This window comes from Thermobia domestica, chromosome 16 (genome assembly GCF_964235325.1).
Source record: "Thermobia domestica chromosome 16, izTheDome1.hap1.1, whole genome shotgun sequence".
Classification (NCBI taxonomy): domain Eukaryota; kingdom Metazoa; phylum Arthropoda; class Insecta; order Zygentoma; family Lepismatidae; genus Thermobia; species Thermobia domestica.
Genome location: NC_137469.1, coordinates 183,207,711 through 183,230,029, shown reverse-complemented (window position 1 = coordinate 183,230,029; position 22,319 = coordinate 183,207,711). Strand labels below are relative to the sequence as shown.

General features: G+C 36.5%; 1 protein-coding gene across 2 annotated transcripts in view; it reads left to right on the top strand.

Annotated features, from left to right (window-relative positions):
* The window catches only part of LOC145673540 (putative ATP-dependent RNA helicase DDX60), a 140,423-nt gene that overhangs the window by 105,306 nt on the left and 12,798 nt on the right, over positions 1-22,319 (top strand). The window contains exons 6-8 of one of the 2 annotated variants that reach the window (XM_081743342.1): positions 14,316-14,603; positions 16,884-17,034; positions 20,582-20,715. In XM_081743342.1, coding sequence (XP_081599468.1) covers positions 14,316-14,603; positions 16,884-17,034; positions 20,582-20,715 — 573 coding nt within the window. Of the gene's footprint in view, positions 1-14,315; positions 14,604-16,883; positions 17,035-20,581; positions 20,716-22,319 lie in introns of those variants that run through there. The other variant, XM_081743343.1, reaches the window with a different exon arrangement.

The following is a 22,319-nucleotide window of genomic DNA, read 5'->3' as shown; positions in this document are numbered from 1 at the left end:
CAACTCGATTTTGATGTTGTTTGACTTTTATTAAAAACAGACTCCAAATTGAACTGAATCCGCTTGATATAGACCGAGCTCACAGAATGGGTAAGGGCAAAAATAGACCGATCATTGTTAAATTTGCATACTACAAAAGGAAAGAGGCCATACTGAAAAATGCATATCGTGCCAAGGGGACACCTGTGCGTATAAGTCAGGATTTTTCCTATAGTATTAGAGCCATTAGAAGAGAACTCAATGAATACCGGGTTCAAGCCAAGGCACGCGGACAAAGGGTGCGAATGCAATTCGATAAGTTGTATATTGATGGGAAATCTTATACTATCGAGGACCTACGAAACACAGATGACAAAAATCTAAGTGATACAGTTGGTGTGTGTTCAGTGAGTGTGAACAATGGAGACGCTTCAAAAAATTCAGCAGTTGCAGGTGCTTCTTGTAGTGTGTGATCACCTGCAGAGCCTGTGGGGGTGAGTGATGAAGAGTTTCCAGCTTTGAGACAAACAAGGAATGGAGCTCGAAGGGGCAGAGGTCAACCACGCCCTGGAGGAAGAAGCATCCCTTGACAAACAAGGGAGAATGACCTTCAACAAGGTAAGACTTCTCAAAGTGAGTGCAGTGATGTGTTATGTAATAATGACAGCAAGTGTGTTGTAGATAACGCAAAAAATGATAATGATAGGGACTATAATACAAGTGGTAAAGCAAGGGGGTGGGGTGTTGCTGGCAGTACAGAACCTGGAAGTGAGTTAAGTGACTGTTACTGACCAGAACCCAGAAGGCATTCTAGTGAAAACTATGGTTAATTACAAACCGCTTTATATATGTGTTGTGTATTTTGAAGCAAACTCACATCTATCATTATACGAATATTTTTTTCATTTTATCGAAAGTAATTGTACGATAGGTAGCACTATTCTCCTTGTAGGTGATATGAATTTGCCTGAAATAACTGGAACAAACTTTGATTTTCTGCAGTCAACGAGTAAATCCCAAAGTCTCTATCATTTTATGTTATATCATGACATGGAATCACTCAATAATGTTACAAATAGCTTAGGGAGAACATTAGATTTAGTAATAAGTAATCTTTCCAATGTAACAGTAATAAGAGAACCACGCCCATTAATTAAAGAAGATAATTACCACCCATCTATTTGTATAAGCTTTCAGCATGTTAAATCATCTAGAATAAAAAACAAAAGAAACATATTTGGTTTCAATTTTAAGAAAGGAAATTATGATAATCTCTATAATGAGTTAGCGAGAATAGATTGGCAATATCTAAACGAATATACGGATCCAAATAAAGCAGTAGAAGAATTCTATAAATTAATTTATGACATATTTGAGAAGTGCATTCCCATGAAAAGGCCAACGCAAAAAATGTACCCTTGCTGGACTCAAACTGATGTTATGACGTAAATTTCATTCATAAACATCTTTATTGAGCTTCCATTAACTTCTAATTTTCTTTGGTGTTGTTTTAACAAAATACAGGCTATAATCAACGCATACTTTCAAATTTTCAGTTTTAATTTTCAGTTTTAGGCCTTAACTTGGCCTAAATTAAGAAATATTCATATTTAATGTATTTTAGCAGGACAATATCCTTTCAAATACATAATTAAAAGTAGTGGTTGCTCCTGAGGGAAGTCACAAAGTTAAAAAATTAAAGTTTTCTTGCTTCAAGGTAAGGGGAAAAAGTAATCTAATGGACTTAGAAGATGCAGGCCCGAATGGGAACACTATTGTGGGACTCCCGGTTCCAGAAAAACAAGTAAAGAAATCTAATTAAGACTATATCATCCTGGTATTCATTGAGGTGTCATATCTCTTAATAGACCTATTTTTTTCATCGGAAGTTGGAAACGTAAAGAAATAAAGAAACTACTCCAGAATTAACTTTAGAAAATATTGCTTGTTTGTTAATACAAACTATTCACTCCCTGAAATTCTAGATAGAGGCCAACAGGCTATACGCTCCCTTGTTTATGTTCATGGATGTACATGTATTACAATATGTTATTGTATTTCACAAGCCAAGAGTAACAGAGCCATCTAACAGTCTGATGATCACTTGGCAGAGGGACCCGCGAGCAGAATGTATTAATTGCATGTATTACTTGCAGAATTTAGTCATAGGAGCCACACTGGTTTCCACAGGGGAACATTATGCTGCTAAGACGGCACTGAATAGTAGATTACACTCTAGCGCGGGACCCAACTGGGAACAATCGGTCCAATCCGCTGAAGTCCGGCCCTGATTGTTGTATACAACAATTAATATAGTAGGGAAGTTTTCTTCTTTTAGTTTGAAGCAACAAAATGTCTTTTAATTTTTATCGGTGTTACTTCTCTTACAAGCCCCCTCCGATTAAAAGTACATTTTAAAAAATTTAGAAAATATTTTTCTACTTTTCCTTTTCTCTATATATAAAAGTTATTGCTCTGCAGGTATACACTACCAACATTTCTCAAAAATCTCTAATTTTTAGTGCTTTGATTAGCACATCCCTGTAGGATAGGCCGGAACTCCTGCAAGTATTACTGGAGCCTATGAGACCATTGACATTTCAATACCCTCTGAAGTACTATCATTTCGTTGTGTTACATTCAAACCGATATAAAGGGATCAGATAAAGTTCCCTTTTACCTTTTGGTTTGCTTCTAGTTTCCGCAGAGGTAGCTGTTTTATTATAAAATGGTTTTAACAAACACTTAGAGTCACTGATATCAGATCCTGTTACTTCCTTTACCAAACGTTTAGCAGATTTTCGGGAAACGTTTAGCTCTTGTTATTATAAGTTCTGTAATTTCACGAATATTGAATACCTGTAATGTCTCCCTAAATTTCTACTTCTAATTTTACTTCTAAAGCTGTCTTCTCACAAAAATATAAATAAATAAAAAATTAAAACCTAAGAATCTTTGTGTTAGTTAAAAACAAGAGATATCTATGCGTAATGTGGGTGTTGGACATAAGCTCACCGGCAAAAAGCTCACCGACAGTCTCATATTACAGTGATGGACAAAAGCTCACCGATAGCAAACATAAGCTTCCTTGAAGGACTTGTAATAAAATTCACCGAATATTGAAATTCAGGTGTTAGTTACTTCCTAAGCAGAAAATGGAGCTACTATCTTATATGACTTATCTATCAGGTATATATATATATATATATATATATATAAAGGACGTTGCGGAGTTGCGTTGTATTAAACGTGGGCAGACCTTGAGGAACTTGTAATAAAATGCCCTGGATATTAAAATCTAGCTTTTGACTACAATTACAAATAGGCCAAATAACTCGGTACAAAGTAGAGCTACTAATGTCGTATAGCAGTTATCAGATATCAGAATAAAATAGGGATGTTGCAAGTTTAATGGGTGAAGCATGGGCGACAGTAAGCCTAATTTTGGCCCTGGAAATTTTCGAACCAAATTTTTCTTATAAGCCTGACAATTCATCAACTGCATTAAAATAATTTCATGATAAGGCATGAGTACTTACATAATAGAATTTTCTTGCTAACAGGACTGGTGATTTTTTTTTTTTAATTTTACGAAATCATCATACTCAGATAGGCTTTGCTTCTTAATGCTGCCGTCGTGCTTGCAGATAAACACTCGAACAAGTTTATTTCGTATTTACTAACACTAAGCTTTTTTTTTTTTTTTTTTTTTTTTTTTTTTTTTTTTTTTTTGTTCATAAGTTGTTTTGATCATAGTAAATAAGAAAGAGATTCATTTAATGAGCATTGGTCTGCAAGTGTGATGACAGCCTTAAGACTTGAAGTCTGCAACACACTTAATATTTTATTCTGATGTCTGATAACTCCTATATGACGTTAGTCATATAGCCTATTTTCTATTGAGGAACTAGGCCTACTAGTAGTCAAAGCCCAGATTTAAATATCTGGATCATTTTATTTCAAGTTCCTCAAAGTCCGCCCAAGTTTAATACATTAAACCTTGCAACATCTTTATTATTTTATTTTTATATCTGACAACTGATATATAGCATTAATAGCTCTATTTTCTACTGAATTAGGCCTACTGCTAGTCAAAATCTAGATTTTAATACCTCTTTATACCCATCATATACCCGCGAGCCCAATTGAGGCAAGTGAGCGTGAGCCCAGGTGAGCGCAAGCCTAGTTGGGAGAAGTGATCGCGAGCGCGAGTGAGTGCGAGCCCAGTTGGGAGAAGTGATCGCGAGTTCTAGTGATCGCAAGTCCAGTTGAGACAAGTGAGCGCGAGCACGGGTGAGTGCAAGCCCAGTGGACAGAAGTGAGCGCGAGCTCAGTTGGAGGAAGTGATCGCGAGCGCGAGTGAGTGCGAGCCCAGTCGAGAGACATGAGCGCGAGCCCGAGTGAGTGCGAGCTCAGTCGAGAGAGATGAGCGCGAGCCCGAGTGAGTGCGAGCCCAGTCCAGAGAGATGAGCGCGAGCCCGAGTGAGTGCGAGCTCAGTTGAGAGAAGTGAGCGCGAGCCCAGGTGAGCGCGAGCGAGTGCGAGCCCAGTCCAGAGAGATGAGCGCGAGCCCGAGTGAGTGCGAGCCCAATGGAAAATGGCCACCTTTGGTTCTAGAATGTTGGGGAAAGTTCTAGAAAGTTCTATAATGTTAGAAAAAGTACAGAAAGTTCTAGAATGATCATAATCATAATTTATTGCATCCGTTCATCGTCATACAACGAAATTGGACATGTCATTTATATATATACCAGTATACATAAACATACATACTATTACTACATATAGATTCTTATGGTTTCAATAATTTACTTACTATACATTTAATTTTACGTATACGAATTATTTTCTACATATTCTTCAACCGAGTAAAAGCAATGCTCATTCAAGTACCTTTTAAGTTTGGATCTAAAGCTATTGACCGAGACCTGATTTTTTATACATGATGGAAGTAGATTGTATAATAGAGTACCTTTGTGCGTAACTGATTTATTGTATATATTTGTCCTATGTGCATGCAAGTGAATGTCGTCTTTACTTCTTGTGTTGTAACTGTGAATGTCTTTGTTAACAATTAATTCACTACTATGTTTTTTCAAATACATTAATATTTCGAACAAATACATTGAGGGAAGAGTCATTATTCCAAGTTCCTTAAAAATATTTCTGCAAGAAGAGTTCCATTTTACTCCTGCAAGTATTCTTACTACTTTCTTCTGTAGCCTAAAGATAGCAATACTTTTAGGTGCATTTCCCCAGAACATCAAGCCATATTTTATGGTAGAATGAAAATTTGAGTAATATATACACTTAGCTGTTTTTACATTAATCTTATCTCTTACACATCTAATTGCATAGCATAGTTTGCTTAGCTTACTTCTTACCTGTTCTATATGTGGTTCCCAGTTGAAATTATTAGATATTTTAACTCCGAGAAAGGTAGCAGTTTCTACATATTTAACTGTTGTATTATTTATTTTTATTATTGCATTGGCTTGATTACTTTTACCATTGTTAAAATTTAAGGCACATGCAGTGGCGGCCGCTGAAGGGGAGCCAATGTGCCGTGGCACTACCACAAATAATACAGAAAATAATATAAATAATATTTGCATATTACTAAATAACAAACTTTTTAATTTTATGCACAGTACTTTACTTGCACGTCATCATTGCTCACGAGAAGCTGGCTTGAGTCGCGCTCAGTGATTGAATGCGCACAGAATTACTCGCACGCTAGCATTACATAGGCCTATCTCGACTCTGTTTGTGCCAAGTTCTCCCGTGCTCTCCTGACTGTTCTAAAAATGGTTTGTGCGCATGCTCGTTAGTCGGAGAGCAGGAGGAAAGTACGGAGAAATAACTAGCGTTTTGTGCCACGATCGAAGGTGGCTCGAAGCGGAAGATTTGTTTCGTCTTATGTTTTGATGCTCTAGGAAAGGGGGCTTTGATTTGGAGTTAAGTCGCCTGGAATTCTAACATGTGACTCCTGATTCACTTGTTCCTATTGCAGTGTTTCCAAACTAGTTGCATATTACATATCAACATGTACCATCTAGATTTGACCCTCCCAAGATTTGGAGTTTATTTCGTTATTGTGTTGTCAACCCAGGTATGATCCCCCCTGATTGAAACATAAACACATTGTGCGCCTGAGTGTTTGTGGTGTTGAATGTGGAGTGTGTATGAACTTGTCAATTATATATTTTTGTGAAGTTTTGATGCTGAGTATTTAAGTGTAGCAGGGGCGGATCCAGAACCGACTTCTGGGGGGATGGTGGGTTGTCATACTGCTACTTAGAGCTACTTTTAACACCTTCAAACTCTGGGATGGGTTTATTTATATGTATAAAATAAAAAAAAGATTATTCTTCTGGGAGAGCGATCGCCCCCCTGGATCCGCCACTGAAGTGTAGTGTTGTTTTCTTCTTTCTCTGTATTTGTAATTACTTTCCGTGAAACCAGAATAATACATTACGATGAATGCGGCAAGCAATTTAGTGAAATATCCGTTTTCATCCCTATCATATGACGACAAACTAACTGGAAGCAGGAAATTTAGGAAAGCAAATGCCTAATTTAAAATTGTGTGTTAAGCAAGTGATCCGTAATAAGGAAAGATTGCATCAATTTAATATGAACATATATTTGAAAAACACGTTGAATTTGTGGTTGTGATGTAGCCAATCCTTTGTTTTCCGTGTGTTGTTTGGGGAAGGGGGACGCAAGCTGGACAAAATCTGCTTTATGTTTATAATAAGTTAACTGTAAGCACAAACAACTTCATTCTAAATAACTCTCTTTCTGTCTGTCTGTCTGTCTGTCTCTCTCTCTCTCTCTCTCTCTCTCTCTCTCTCTATATATATATATATATATATATATATATATATAATGTAATTTGTGCCTTTACATGTACTTTTTTTTTTTTTACGGATATGCGCTTATTTATTGTGTAGACCCTACGTTTTGGCACTACCATTTCATATACTCTCGAGCCGCCACTGGGCACATGTTTTATTTACATTAATGATTAGGTCATTTTTATTCATCCAACTTGAAAGTTGGTTCATTGCCGTTTGGCAGTTTGAAGCTAATTCGCATTCATCTTTCCCACTAACTATTATGTTTGTATCATCTGCATATAAAGTCACACATGAACTATTAATACTTTCAGAAAGATCATTTATATAAAGAAGAAAGAGAAGTGGTCCTAGAATTGATTCTTGTGGTACTCCACGATTAATAGTTTCTTCACTTGACACACATTTTTGAATTTTATTTTTAACTATTCCTGTGATTTCAGTTACTTGTTTCCGATCTTTAAGGTATGATTCAAACCATTTATTTGCTAAGCCTCTAATATCATAGCGACTAAGTTTTTCTAGCAATATATGATGATTTACTAAATCGAAGGCTTTTGTTAGATCTAAAAATATTTCTATAGATAATTTTTTCTCATGCAGTAACTTTCTGCAGTTTTCTAGAAAATGAAAAATTGCTGTCTCAGTAGATTTACCTTTCAAGAAACCATGTTGTGTGTTGGATATAATAGAATATTTATTAATGAAATCCATAACCCGATTGAACATTATTTTTTCCAGAATTTTACCTATGATGGGTAGCAATGATATCGGTCTATAGTTTTCTATTTCATTGAGTTTACCTTTTTTGTGCAAAGGTTTAACTTTAGCAATCTTTAGTTTATCAGGAAAGGTTCCTGTGGCGATTGAAATATTTGAGAGATAACATAATGGTTTAACTAAATATTTGTAACAACTTTTTACTAAATTGTTAGATAATTCGTCCGACCCAGCCGAATTCGATTTTTTCATTTGTTTTATTATGATGATTATTTCACTCTCTGTTACTGGTTTCAAGAATATAGATTTATCACATTTTTTAATTTTAAGTTCCGATAAGTTAGTTTTACTAGTTCCTTTGTTTTTAATAAGAGTTTGCCCTACATTTGTGAAATATTTATTAAAAGACGTTGCTATGTCCTTTGGATTTGGCATGTTCACGCCCTCATAAATTATGCTATTTATATGGGTACTACTTATTTGCATGTTGAGCTCTTTAATTATTTTCCACATTGCCTTTGTTTTATTGTGTGGCTGAAGAATTTTCCTACTGTTATAATTTTGTTTCGCTATCTTCAATAATTTTTTATAACTAGTTTTGTGTTGTCTGTAAATTAATTCATTTATCCCGGTAGGGTAACGCTTCCTAGTTTTATTTATTTTTAATAAAATATTTTAATAAAATGCAACGGAAGCCTGTAGAACCTCCTAGATCTTTCCATTAGAATTTTATGGCTATTTCTGGAACTTCTTAGAAATTTTGCACAAATGGTGATATACTTGAGGTGCGCTAATAGGGGTGTCTGTCAGGGTATAGCATGCGACATATCAAACTACTTGTCTTGGAGAGTAGATCACAGATTCATGATTGTTTTCCTGTAGATCTTGGTCTCCCTTTACTCATGTGGGAAAATCAAACAAAAAAAAAAAAAAAAAAAGGAAATATTAATTTGTTATAATTTCGTTGTTTCTTAAGCAAATTGAATGATATACATGACAATTTAAAGACAATTTATTACTCTTTTAAAAGGTACACAACGTTGTTCTCAATTATTTGCCGTTTACTTGTTACATATTTAAAAAAAATATAAAGAAAACACATCATAAACTATACAAAATTTGAAATAAAATTATTTCTCACGTTATTATTTGCATTGATAAGTAATAATTCTTGTCAATTTTTAAAAATGTATTTTCTACGTCGTTTGGTGTTTGTTGCATGAAGATTGGTCAATTAGTTTGGGAGATATAGTCTTTTAAAGACAGCGCTGTGCATTCGCGAAGGCGGCCATCTTTGATAGCCGCTATATTGGATTTGGATGAATGAAAAAAAATGGCATCCGTGTCAGAATTTTAAAGCATCACCGAAAAGACAAAAATCAAGTGTTAGTTCAATTTTAACAGAAATGCATACGGATGTGTAATTTCAGACATAGCGCACCCCATTATAAAGAGAGATTACTTAACGATTTGGAGGAGGGCACAGTGGCTCAGTGGTAGAGCGCTTACCTCTGGTGCGTGGAGTTCCTGGTTCGATCCCCGGCCATGTAACTTTGTGGTGGACAACATCGTGTCCGTGGGTTTTCTCGGGTACTTCCGTTTCCTCCCACTTTATCATTCCATTATCAATCACTTGCCTTAACCATCGTCTCCTTTACCTAAAGGGCATAAACGTAAGACGTTAAACTGAAAGATTTCATTTTCTTAACGATTTGAAAGACAATATGCCGTTTCCAATTGGGTTATATACTTCAATTGTTTATTAGTTGTAACTAGTTCCATATTCAGCCAACAATGCTTCTGTTAATTTCCTTTTATGCAATTCTGAATTTACTAGTCTAAAAGCAGAAAGCTCCAGGTTAACAAAAGCTTACTGTTCTTATGATATATTGCCAAATTTGGATTCAGACTTGTAAAATATGATGTTGAAGCTTTTGTTTTTACTGCCAGTGTGTTTTTGCATTTTGTTTCTAAATGCTGCTGTAACTTCGGTTATAAAGCAGTTTGATTTTTAGGAACAGATTATATACCTTGTTCATGTGTTCACAAAAGCGTGTTAGAAGTGAGGAGTCGAATAGGAAATTACAAAGCGGACAGTTTTCATGGGTGAATATGCAATTACAACACCCTACAGGAACATACAAGCAAGCAAACAAACAAAAGTGCACACTGATTTATGACAGATTATTACAATGTTAAGGCTCTTCACTACCCTCACCCTCAACTTTTTGAATTTTAGTGAATAACGTAAAGAAAATGGATATCGAAAATGTAAGAAGTAAGACAGATAATACGAGAATTATTTTATAAATTGGAGAGGATCTCTTTTTACAGGTCTTCAATACAATCTCCCTGCTTAGCAATGACGGATCCCAACGCCCGTGTAGTTTCTGTATTCCATCTAGGATGCCATATTTGTGAGGCTGTCGAATGTTTCGGGTAACGGCTGCAGAAAGCTCTTCTAGACATGGAAAAAATGAAATGAAATCTTTGAGTTTTACGTCCCACGGTTATGCCGGTTAGGCTAAAGGAGACGGTGATAATGAGAGATGAGTGAAATGGTGGAATGAAGAAAGTGGGAGGAAACGGGAGTACCCCGAGAAAACCCACGAGCACGGTGTTTGTCTACCACAAAGTTCACTTGGCGGGGGCTGGGATCGAACCCGGGACCCCAAGCACCAGAGGTGAACGCTCTAGCACTGAGCCACCGTGCCCTCTTCTAGACATGGGAACCGACGTCCACGCATACGTTGTTTTAACTTTGGGAACAGGTCGTAGTGTGGTGGACTGTAGGAAGCAGGAAGTAACATTTACCAACCGTATTTGCGAAGCTTTTAACACACAGCTGTAGCGGTGTGCCGGCGAGCGTTGTCGTGGAGAATCAATGGAGCGCCGTGAGCAACTGTGGTCGGGTTTTGTGCATTTTTGTGCGGAATTTCAGCAGGAACTCACAATAATACACTGCTGTGACACTTCTTCCTCATGGAACTCTGTCCGTTATGATAATATGTTGATGACCGTAAGCGAAAATCATTGCTTAATGTTTGATTGAGATCGGCGACAATTTTCTGGGTCTTGGAGACGATGGAGCTCGCCAATCGTTGACTCCTGCTCAGTCTGATCCACGTTTCATCAATAGCGCAGAAAGTCCTCACTTTCAACGTTGAGTCTTTGTTTTAGCACTGTTGCATTGTCAAGACGTGTCTGCTTCCGTTCAGCAGTCAAGAAGTGGGGATCCAATCGGACAGAAATTTTTCTCTTCTGTGAATCATTTGTCATAATTCGATATACTGACTCAGATGGAATCCCCGTGATGTCAGAAAGTTCTTCACATATGAGACGGCGATCTGCCACAAGTTGCACACTTCTTTCATCAGTTGTTGATTTCAGCCTTTCTGGTCTTGCATTATCCTTTATCCTCATGCGACCACTACAGAAACGAGTAGCCCAACGAGAAACTGTACTGCGGTCCACTTGTCTCACCACAAATTTCAAGTAAGGCACTGAATTTCTGTGGGTTTTATGCCGCGTAAAGTTTCAGTCTTTATGTACGACCTTTGATCTTTAATAGACACTTTACCCGAGATACCTGCCGCCTCCATTTCCAACACTTGTCACAGCGACACTATGTTTATCGGAGAGCGCAGAAGCACACGTTCTGCTGGCTGAAGACCTCAGCTTCAACTAACGGAAGTATTTACCTCGATTTCATCATTCGCAGTGTTGCCATAGTATGCATTATTTATGAAATGACCGTCTTATCTACAAAAGGCTGCTATTTGAACTAAATGTTTTCAAGATCTTCCGTATAGTGTATAATTTTTTATGACCAACGATTGTGACGTCATAAACTGCGCACCCAAATTTCTGGACTAAAAGAAAATATTTGGAAACAGTTCTTTGTTTATTAAATACTACGTGGCTCATTTTCCATATTTTTTTTTCTTTTGTATTTTTCTTTGTTTTTTAAGTTATTTACTAAAATATTAAAAAGTCGGGAGTGACTTAGCGAAGAACGTCAAGAGCCTTGCATACTAAAAATAATACAAAATTGACCATTTTTCTTTTGCTTGTTTTTACATAATTATTAACATCATTATTTAATTTTAAAACTGTATGTTAAAACTATTTTGTTTATTACAAACTAAATACAACTATTATTTGAAAGGTAGTTCACACAATACCAAAACAACATGATACGTAATCAAATGTATTTGAGTTTGTTCATGTAATCGCTGCCTTAACTTAGATTTTGGGGAAATTATTATTGTGGCGACACAGAAAATTCTTCAGGTTCATATTTTCTGTTTGAGAATAACATTATCTATGATTGTGGTAAGTTACATTTCATTGTCTTCTTTCACTTATGAAAAACAAGCAAAAGAAAAATTCTAAATTTTGTATTATTTTTTAGTAGTCGTACAATTTTGGTGGCAGTGACAATGTGTATAAAACTGTGTCGGTTGCTCCACTTATACCAGCATTTTCCATGTAAGGATTTGACAGAAATTAGATTTAAAGTTAGTTTCGGTGGAAATGAACTGTATGACAAATTTTAAATCTGTACTAACAATTGATGGGAAGGATGATGATAATTGTCGTCTGTTACGGAGTGCCTTTTTACAAAAAGTAAATGCATCAAACCTGCTGAAAATACTACAATGTATTATCACAATATTAGTCAGTAATGTACATGTTGAACTGGTGTTTTGTGTAATGAAAGTGTTATGGTCAGATAAGAGAATCATAATGTCAGCGGAACTTGTGATGTCCGAAATCTGTATTCAGATGAACCTAAAAACGACAGTCAAGATTTCTAGAAAACAGAACTATTCTTGACGCACAAAAAGTTCCAAAAATACGTGGTTCGTTCAATATATAAGTTACCCTAAGCTGTAAAATATTTATTTTTTAAAATACATTGTAAGCTATACCTATATGTGTAGGTGGGTTCATTCTTACCTCTCTACATAATCCCCATTGAGATTCAGGCATTTATCCCAGCGTTGTACCAATTTGTCCAAACCGTTTGCAAAAAAATCTGTTTAACACTCTGTCCAAGAAAGTATCTCTGGCTATTCAACATTCTCCTCACATTCCACTTCACTGTTTAAACTGTTTAGAAACGTTCATCTTGCAATGTAAAATTTAACAACAGAAAAAGGTGGAAGTAACTCGGCTCTAAATTGAGGCTATATGGAGAATAGAGCAGCCGTTCTCACCCTAATTCTTCAATTTTGTGTCGTGTGTACGTGCTCAATGAAGGTGGCTGTTATCGTTAAGAAGAAGAGACCAAGTCGTGTTTCCGTGAAGAAGATTCAGGTTCGACATAAGCGACTTGGTCTTCCTGTCAACTGGTGATAAAGAAGTGAAGGAGAGTGCTAAGTAGCCAGAGCCCTAATTTCTTGCAAAGGGTTTGGGCAAATTAGTGCAACGCTGAGACAAATGCCTGAATCTCAACAGGGATTATATGAAGAAGTGAGGAAGGATTCAATTACTCATATATGTATACTTTATAAATGTAGCTTAAAAAATAATTTTTTTTACAGCTTAGGAAAAGTTACACGTTGAACAAGCCACGTAATAAGGTAGGGGTCTATAATCAACATTATAGATACTTTTTAAGTACTTTGGTAGCGTATGCGTTTGGTTACTAGTAATGATTGTGTTGGTAAGGAATAGTTATAAATGTTAGAAGTAACTGTAATAACTACATTTAAAGAAAATCAGCTTCAAATTTGTCTCTCATTCACTTACATATATGCTACAAGTCTCCGGGCTTGATTTTATATTAATTTGAAATCTTAAGCACTGTTGTTCCTACATGAATTAGCTTGTCCTGGAAAACCGAGCACAGATAGCTGACGAGAAAAGTCCAATCACGTAATGTTTTGGCTCTGTACAATGTTCGTTACATTAATGAAAGCAAGAAGTGGTCGCTTGAGAGAGGATACATATGCTTCTCCACTGTCTACTGGTCGCTGAATAGTTCAAAATGCATTAATCTTACGAGATTTCACATTTGATCCCTAGCAAGTTGGTCGTTAAGAGGGAGGACCCCAATATGTGACTTAACAATATGTGATACTAGAAAATAATTACATAGCACTAAAGAAGTCGTACTATAAGTTAAATATCAGTATATTATCGCAGTACTAAATGGTAATGTACATGTCGAACAGGTGTTTTGTGTAATGAAAATGTTATGGTCACATGACAAAATCATAAAGTCAACGGAACTTGTGATCTCCGAAATTTGTGTTCAGATGAACTTGAAAATGACGGTCAAGATTTCAAGAGAGGAAGTAATTAAAAGACAAAACTGAATAGAAGAGAGAGGCCACGGTGGCTGAATGGTAGAGCTTTCACCTCTGGTGAATGGGGTCCTTCGTTCGATCCCAGCTCGAGCCAACTGACCCTTGTGGTGGACAAATGCCGTGTGCGTGGTTTTCTCGGGGTTCTCCTGTTTCTTCTCACTTTCTTCTTTCAACCACTTCATTCATTTCTCATCATCACCGTCAACTCCAGCCTTACCGGCATAATCGTGGGACGTAAAACTTTAACATTTCATTTTCATTTTTGAATAGGAGAGAAGACGCTGTGAAGTTTCAAGATTTACACCATTTAGGAGTCATATACACACTGAAATTTTGATTGGTTTTGTTGAATATAAATGTGTCAGTTAGAATAATGTGAAGTGATTTTTCGTAGAGAATTAAGAACTACATTTATTACTTGTAATTTTTTTTCTCTTCAGAGATTGCTGGATGATCTTGGAAACCCTCAGGATTTTGCCGGCTTTGTAACCCACCTCCATTATCACGAGCCAGGAAATCTTGCCTTTGTTTTCCTTCTAAAATCTGGATTGTTTCATCATCTGTGTGCGAGAGACAAGGATGGTGAATTCAGCGAAGAGACTATGAACACATTAGTCATTATTCTGTGCTATTTGTTCACGCATCGGAAGCTGCATCCGTCGTTGGCCAAAGTTGAGTACACGTTGTCAAAAGTGCATCTGCCTCTGTTGCCAAAACCTTTTGCCAAGGTTAGTAGGCTATCAAGGAATTTAACTCTACTTTAGCTATTAGGGGGTTCTTTACATTAGCCTTCATATTGTAATTTAAAGAGTGAAAAATTACTTTCAATATGTGTAGCGAATTTTTGAGTTAATATCACAAAGTAAAATTATACTTTGAAATTAAAGCTATTTGTTTACTTCTTGGCCAACCACTGAGCATTTATAAATCCATATCCTACTTTGTTATGCGCAATTAGTACATTCAATATTCACGAACGACGACGAACTGAAGGGTATGAGGATACCGTTGCAAGTAACAACTGTAGTCATAATATTATAGTTAAACTAAGCAACGGTGAAAATAGTGGGGAAATTGGAAATGACCAAAGCTGAATAGTTTAAATCGCTCATTTCGAAATACGGCTAGCAGATTAAACTTACAAGAAATGACAAAAATCAGTGAAATTTGGCGTTAAACTAAACGTTTTTTTTTTTTTTTTTTTGGGAAGGGAAGCGAGCATCACCGGTGGGGATACTTGAGTTGATTTCTTTGGGGGGGAACAAAATGTGATGGAGAGGGAAAATTCCCCTCGTCCCCCCGGTAATTCGCACCTGGCCTCCTGGATTTATTTATATAAGAACATTCTATCTCCTCCTCCTTCTCCTACTGCTAACAGCAATTCATTACTATATTATTATTATTATTAGGAAGAGGGAGATTGATTGCTTGATTTTGAGTTTAGCGTCCCGTTCAGCACCGAGGCTATATGAAACGTGGACCTACTGATTAACGTGGAATCCGAACTATATCAATTCAGGTCGGTAATCGAACCCGGCTCTTCCCCCCATAGGCGCATACGCTAACCGCTTAGCCACGAAGGAGCTCAAGGAGGAGGAGGAGGAAGGAACGACATTAAACATGGTAACTAATGTATCAGCACATGTTCTGCGAACTTCGCAAAGGTGAGAAATGAATTATCGGCGACCACAGCATCATCTTCCGTCAAATTTCAACATCCCGCGACTTGCCTCGTGAACACAATTTTTCGGACGAAACTTTTAGCCATTAAATCTAAACCAGTGCGTGGTCGAACATAAGACTTGGTGAGCCTTTAGAATACATATATAGCTCATTTATACTGGAAAAACTATATTTTTTTTAAATACGTTTTCTAAGAAAATGGCGTCCAAACATGGCGGACTTGGCGAAAATGACCAACTTTTCATTGTTGTTACAACTAAAATAACAGTCACAACCTCTTTAAAGTATTTTTGCGTTAAAGAGCCTAGCCATGCCTACTCAAAGTTGTAAACAACAAATATATATATTGTTACGAAAAAGAGGGAAAAAATGCCGAAATCATGTAATTTTCGAATTTTTTTCTAAAGTTGCCACAATTTTTGGACACCCTGTATAAAATACATGGAAGTAATCTGACATCGCAAACTACGCACAATTATCTATTAGACAAAAAAAGAATTACTTCTTTATGTTAATTTGTTGCCGAGATATGCTTCGTCAAATGTAGTACAGAATTCTACTTTTTGGTCCTCAGCAATTACCGGCAATGAACTTAAGGAGGCAATATCTCAGTAAAAAAAATTTTTTTCGAGAAAATAAAAAAATACGGGTTTCTTAATTTTTCATAAGGAATTCATAAAAAATAATTACCAAAATCCATGACTTGACCGGTACATGCCCTGCCTGAATTGAGATGGAACGCGTCAATTACAAGTTGTTTGCCTACACATACTATATACTAGATGACGAACTGTTTACATTACATATACACCTGTAAAATTTGTAGATCGTGAGTTGGAAAACCTGAAAAAGTGAAGGAATTTGTGCTCGCCAGATAAGTGGGAACAGTGAACGTTTCTCGTAAGTTACACGAACTTTGAATTTTAAAAGTTTATAGTTAAGTTGCGAATTTGATTTTAGTATTATAGATATTACCACAGTAAAGTAGAATTCATGAAATGGTTCGTCAGTCGGTTCATAGTTTCTGTTTTGATGGTTTTTAATAAAATAGGTGTCTTAAGTGCTAAATGCAGATAGTAAGGGCAGCTGAATAATAATGGAATGAGAGAGTGAAAACTAACGGGAGAATACCGAGAATATCCACGAAGACAATGTTGTTCACCATAGGCAACATAGTTTCGGATGCGAACCTGTTGTTTGCACTTGGTTCCCAAGAGCAAACAATGAAAACACACAAAAATGTAGACTATGTTTTACAAGTAGTTTAGATTTCAATATTTCATTTTGTAAATGAATATTACGATTTTTTTTTTTTTTTTTTAAAGGAACTTGAAAAGTATAACAAACAAGTGGAGTTAGTATTCGATCATTACTTTAGATGTGTCGCTGAATATTGTGAGAAGACGATGGGAGAAGATATCAGCCTGCCTTTGTCTAAAGTGGAATTCATTTCATCAAAAGACTATGTAACGTCCCGTAAGTTGCAAAAAGCAATAATTGTCTATATCCATTCTTATGTACGTGTGTTAAAGAGTGATTTATTTGTGTGTAGAGTATTGCGTACTATGATTTTCCAATATTAAGTTGTCTCTGAAAGCAGTAATTGCAACATCAAAGACGTGTGCAAGCGCTCTTCCTTGTCATAAGTGTTACTTAAACGTTTAGAAAATACTGGCAGGAAAGTACTCAATTTTCCTTTGTTTATTCTAATTGACATAACATTCATTTCTACCAAAGAAAGGTTTATATGTTTGTTCCCAGTTCTTTTGACAGTGGTATCTCGGAAACCACAAAGCTCTAGGAAGATGCCGTTTTCACTGATAAGATTGCAAGTTTTGTGTAGATTGTTCAGTTAGTGGCAATATTCACTTGTGAAAGGGAATATTGTTTATTTATTTATTTATATAAGTCTTGTGTGCGGGCAGTCTTTCCACCTTCAATTTAACTGTTAAATTCAGTATAGTTGCAGGACTGATTACTGTTAGGTTTGTACGAGGTTATATTATATACTGTATATTGCATGTGACCTCATTGATGTGGACTATTCGACTCTTTCGTTGATACAATCCGTTTGATCTACTCTTGGCGCGGACACCACACTCTGTGTTCAAATCACTCTTGTCTTCTAGCAGCTCTCAATTTCCTCTGTGTTCTTTTCCATTGCGCATGGAGTCTTGAGTCGAAGTAAGAAGTGGTTGTGTTGCTTATTGATCGATTTGCTGCTCTCAGTTGAAGTAGATCATATAATTAGTGACCCGAAAAACCACATTTGAGTTTGTGGTTTATATCATAAATGGGTTTATCTTTTTTTTTTTTTAAATATACCTTGTTCTTTTTATTCTTGAAGTAGGTGTTAGGCTTCTATTTTCGTTGTAGTTTACTTTCAAGAGTTCTTTCTGCAACATGAGTGATTTACAAATTTTGTAATAGTGCATCATTTCCGGTATGTATATCAGGTGACCGAAAGAGTTCAAGGCGTCGAAGGTGCTCGCTAGCACAGGCAAAGGTAGTGGTAGTTTGTGCCCAGAAAGATTGTACAGTACTGAGTTCGTTGTATGATCTGACAGACGCAACGTGTAACAAAGTATAATTCGGAAACTTTTTAATTTGAAATGTTCACACTTGACGGAAAGTGAAGGGAAGTTCACCACATCACAGCAGCCAGATGGTTCAAGAACTTTCGCTTGGATCGCAACCTTACTGATCAGTCAAGTTCAAGTAGAATTCTGAGATACTACGCCACACCACAGAGGCAAATATGACAACTAGGACTCGAAGTTCGTGAGATGATGCCCAGAGTTTCCGAGAATTTTAATCAAGGAAATGTGTAAAAATATTTGTAAAAATCTAAAGTCAGGTATAAGGAAGTTTTACAAGGAAGACAATTGAATCACCTGCAAAGTAATTGTAACAATAAAAATTTAAAGTATTGCGAAAAACACAAAAGGTAGTTTTCAACCTGCATGTTAAACACAAAAAAAAAGCAGTCTCAATTAAATTCTCGTTTCAAAAAAATCCCGCAATTCAGCACCTAAATTTCTATATCTCTAGTAATTGTAATTTCAACACTTTTATACCAAAACTAAAATACATCAACAACGACTAGGTTAGTAATTTCTCTTAAAATGTCTAAATTAAGCAATTATTAACAAAACCAAACAATCATTAGCTTCAACTAAAACCAATTAAACTAACTTGTGTTCAAACTATAAATTTAAAACTTTATAAAAAAATAAAAAATAAAAAATAACTAATAGCCACAGTGCCCATGCAAGGCCCTAAGTCATTATTAATTTAATTCTTATAAAAATTAAAAATAAACTATTTAATAACATACGTTAAGTGTAGTTGTTTAGTTGGTTGTCTGGTTCGCTATCATCAAACCCAAATTAACCAAATTACAATAATATTAGCAACCAATAATTAACCTTAATTATAAACCATTAACACCAAACCAAACACCACATTATGATCAAAGTAGTACGAGCTCCTACCTCTAGTTTCTTCTTGGTATATAGCTATTTCAGCTGAGAAGTTGGTGAGCGGAATTATTGGAGTGCACACGTTTCTTAGTTTTTGCCTCTTTCCTTGCAATGCGTGAATTTTGAAATAATAAACGTGTAGGAGCAGAGGATCTATATTAAGTTTTGTTTCAACCCGAAGGAAACTAGTGGCCCCGCGTAGCGTAGTCGCTAACGCTCTCGCCTTCGCTGCGAGCTGTCGCGAGTTCGATTCCCGGTGAGAACACCTGTTCGAAAAAGTGTAAAAATCTTTTTCAGGCCAGTCATCCTGAATAAGGTTTTCCTCATTCACACCAGGCAAATGCCGGGGTAGTGCCTAACTTATAGGTCCCAGGCCTCTTCTTTCCCCAATTACGTGACGGGCTAAATAGCCATAGATGCTGAAAGCCTAGAAATCTAAAATCCAAAATCCGAAGAAAACTGCAGCTAAAGGAGACTTTTAAGCAAAGCAAGAGCATTTGAGTGGCTTAAGTGTATCAAAGATTTGCCGAAAGTCTGTTTAGGATGACAGATATTTAGTCGACCTTCATCATGCACAACCATGGAAAACGATCGCGAAAGTGCGTGAAGTAATCTTTGAGGGCAGAAGGCAGGAAATCCATGTTGTTTGTAATAGGATTGGACTATCATCTCATTCTAGCGGATGACCTAAACGTTAAACGAATTGCAGTGACGTTTATTTCTCGTCTTTCGAACGACAATGAACGAAACCGTCGGGCCGAGATCAATGACCAACATATATTAAACTTTTGGTTCACCCTTGTATTATCTGTGCTTTGCTTCGTTTTCCACATGTGCTTGTGTTCTTTCTAATTTTCAAACGAGATAAATGTAACTCGTATCTTGTTAATTGTGTTGTCTATAAGAGTTTTCCTTCTCCACTTTCACAAAAGTGTTACACTTACCTCAAGATATGGTTCTTTTGTTAACCTCCTTCGCTCATGGCAGCCTCCAGAGGAAGTATGGGTCAACTGATGACTCCGTCTTCTTTGATTCCACTTTTATAGGCCATTTCTGGTTGGCTCGTCTCTCTTCGGTTCCCGTCGTGCTGTTCTTCGTGTTTTCCTGGTTTTGTGTATCGTCTGCTGCACAGATGCTTACAAACAATAGCACGTGTTGCTTGTATAACATGTGCTCACATTGTAAGGTGAGGATGCTTACAATATATATATATAAAAATATAATGTGTGTGCGTGTTAAACTCAGCAGGTGTGGAGTGGAAGAACTCACATAAGGCAGTATTCACAGCCTCCACATCAACAAAGATCTTCCTAGTGAAGAAGATCTGCAAAGCGTAAACAGGGTGTTTAAAGAGAGTGTTCGATAGATGTTCTGTTAATGTGGTGCCTTGAATTTTTAACATTACAGTTAAAAGCCTTAAGTTTGGCATATTTAGATTGATAGTAGTATTAAAGAAATTTCAAAGTAAGCTCAATTAGTTTATTATATGTTAGCACTTATAAATAGATAATTGAAATATATGGTATTTATTCTTCCAACAGAACGAACCATAGAAGAAAGAATAGTAAAAGAAAGCAGACGCAATAGAATTTGTTCATCATTTGCTGCTTTGTCAGACCATGGAGATGACAAACTGTATGACCATAATGCACTTATCTCCAACATCAGGCATCAAGTAAGTATTAATAATAACAAAGTAAATAACTTTCAACCTTAAATTTGTATAATAAAAATGTATTTATGCAAGAATGACAAAATCGTGAAAAACTACAGACATCATGTCCACTATTTCTCCGTACACTTGTATTTTCTTAAATGCAAACCTTCGTGAATATGCATATATTTGTCAAGGCATTTCGGTAATAACATGATAAAAGGCCATGAAACAGTTACAGAATCAATTGTTACGTCTTTTGAGTCACATATATTGGCTAATGTTGACAGAATCTCTTTAGTTTCCTGCGTCTAAAACGATTTTAGAAGAAAGTATTTTAGAAAGGACGATTTTAGAATCACAACATAGATGATTTATGGAGTTAACCGTACAAGGGAAGATGGAAAGGTAACGCACATTTTGTTCTTACCAAAAATTTTATACGCAGATTGAGAAAGTAGAACATGTACACAATATTTTTCAGCATAAGAACCGAGATGCGCCAGACATTTCTTTCAGCGTCGTGCTAGTTTTAGTACACTGTCCGTACAAACCCGTGTTTTAAGCGTATGGACCACCCGCAGACAACAAATTTGCTTTATTGAACCAAGTCCAATCGTTGTTCCCCGTCCCTACCATTCCCAGTGAATCATTGAGGGAACTAAAGAGGTGAAAGTGAAGAAGCCATGTTCAGTCAGAAGTTGGGTGGTGTAGCACCCCTTATCAAAATTGAGCAACTTTGACACAAAAATGTCGAGCAAGAGGTAGTGTTGCCATGTGGCAATCTGACATTTGAAGCATATCTGTTCGGGCGTATTTTCACGGAGAGTACGGCGCGACTTCGGTAACGTGTTAGCATATTTAGTTGCAGCCACAGTACTTCCAGGTGGATGAAACTAAACCAGGAGATCTTGCCTATCTCGAAATACTATCTGTCGAAAGTTTTGAGAGGGATGCATTATCGCTTCTTAGTCAGGTTCGTGAACATTCATTGCACATTGATTTTGAAAAGTCCGGTTTGTTATGCACAATATCCTGTGCTGTATCTTAAGAAATGTTGAACCTATGTATCAATAGTCTTATGTAGATTCATCAGTTACTTTTAATTCCGTTTTCAATGCTTAAGACAATGGGTGATATCAATAAAACGGAGAAGTTACTCATTACGCCCAATTTTGAAGTAGTTACTCGCATTGGTATCAATAAAAAGAGAACTGAGCACTAGTCGTCTCGGCTGACCTCGGAGAAGCCCCGCCCTTTTGAAGTAACCACACCTCTATTCTCGAGCCGAGTAACTACTACGCGTTTGATATCAATAAAAATCAAAGACTCCTCTGTGATGCTAGTAACTTCTCCAAATTTGTGGAGCAAGCTAAATAGGTGACTCCGTGCGAAATATGGCAGAGTATATGATTGTTTTGCTATGTAGCAAAACTTATAAATTGCATAGAAATGTTGCAGATGGAGATTACAAAAAACATAGGTTCATGAAAGAAAATGTATAGTAGTTAGCACAACAGTTTTTAGGAGAATCAGCGGAAATTTGGGGTGGTGCACTACGTAATGACGAAAAGATGCGGGTTTTCTTGCTTTACGTGAGTGATCTGGGATTCCAGGTCTGAATG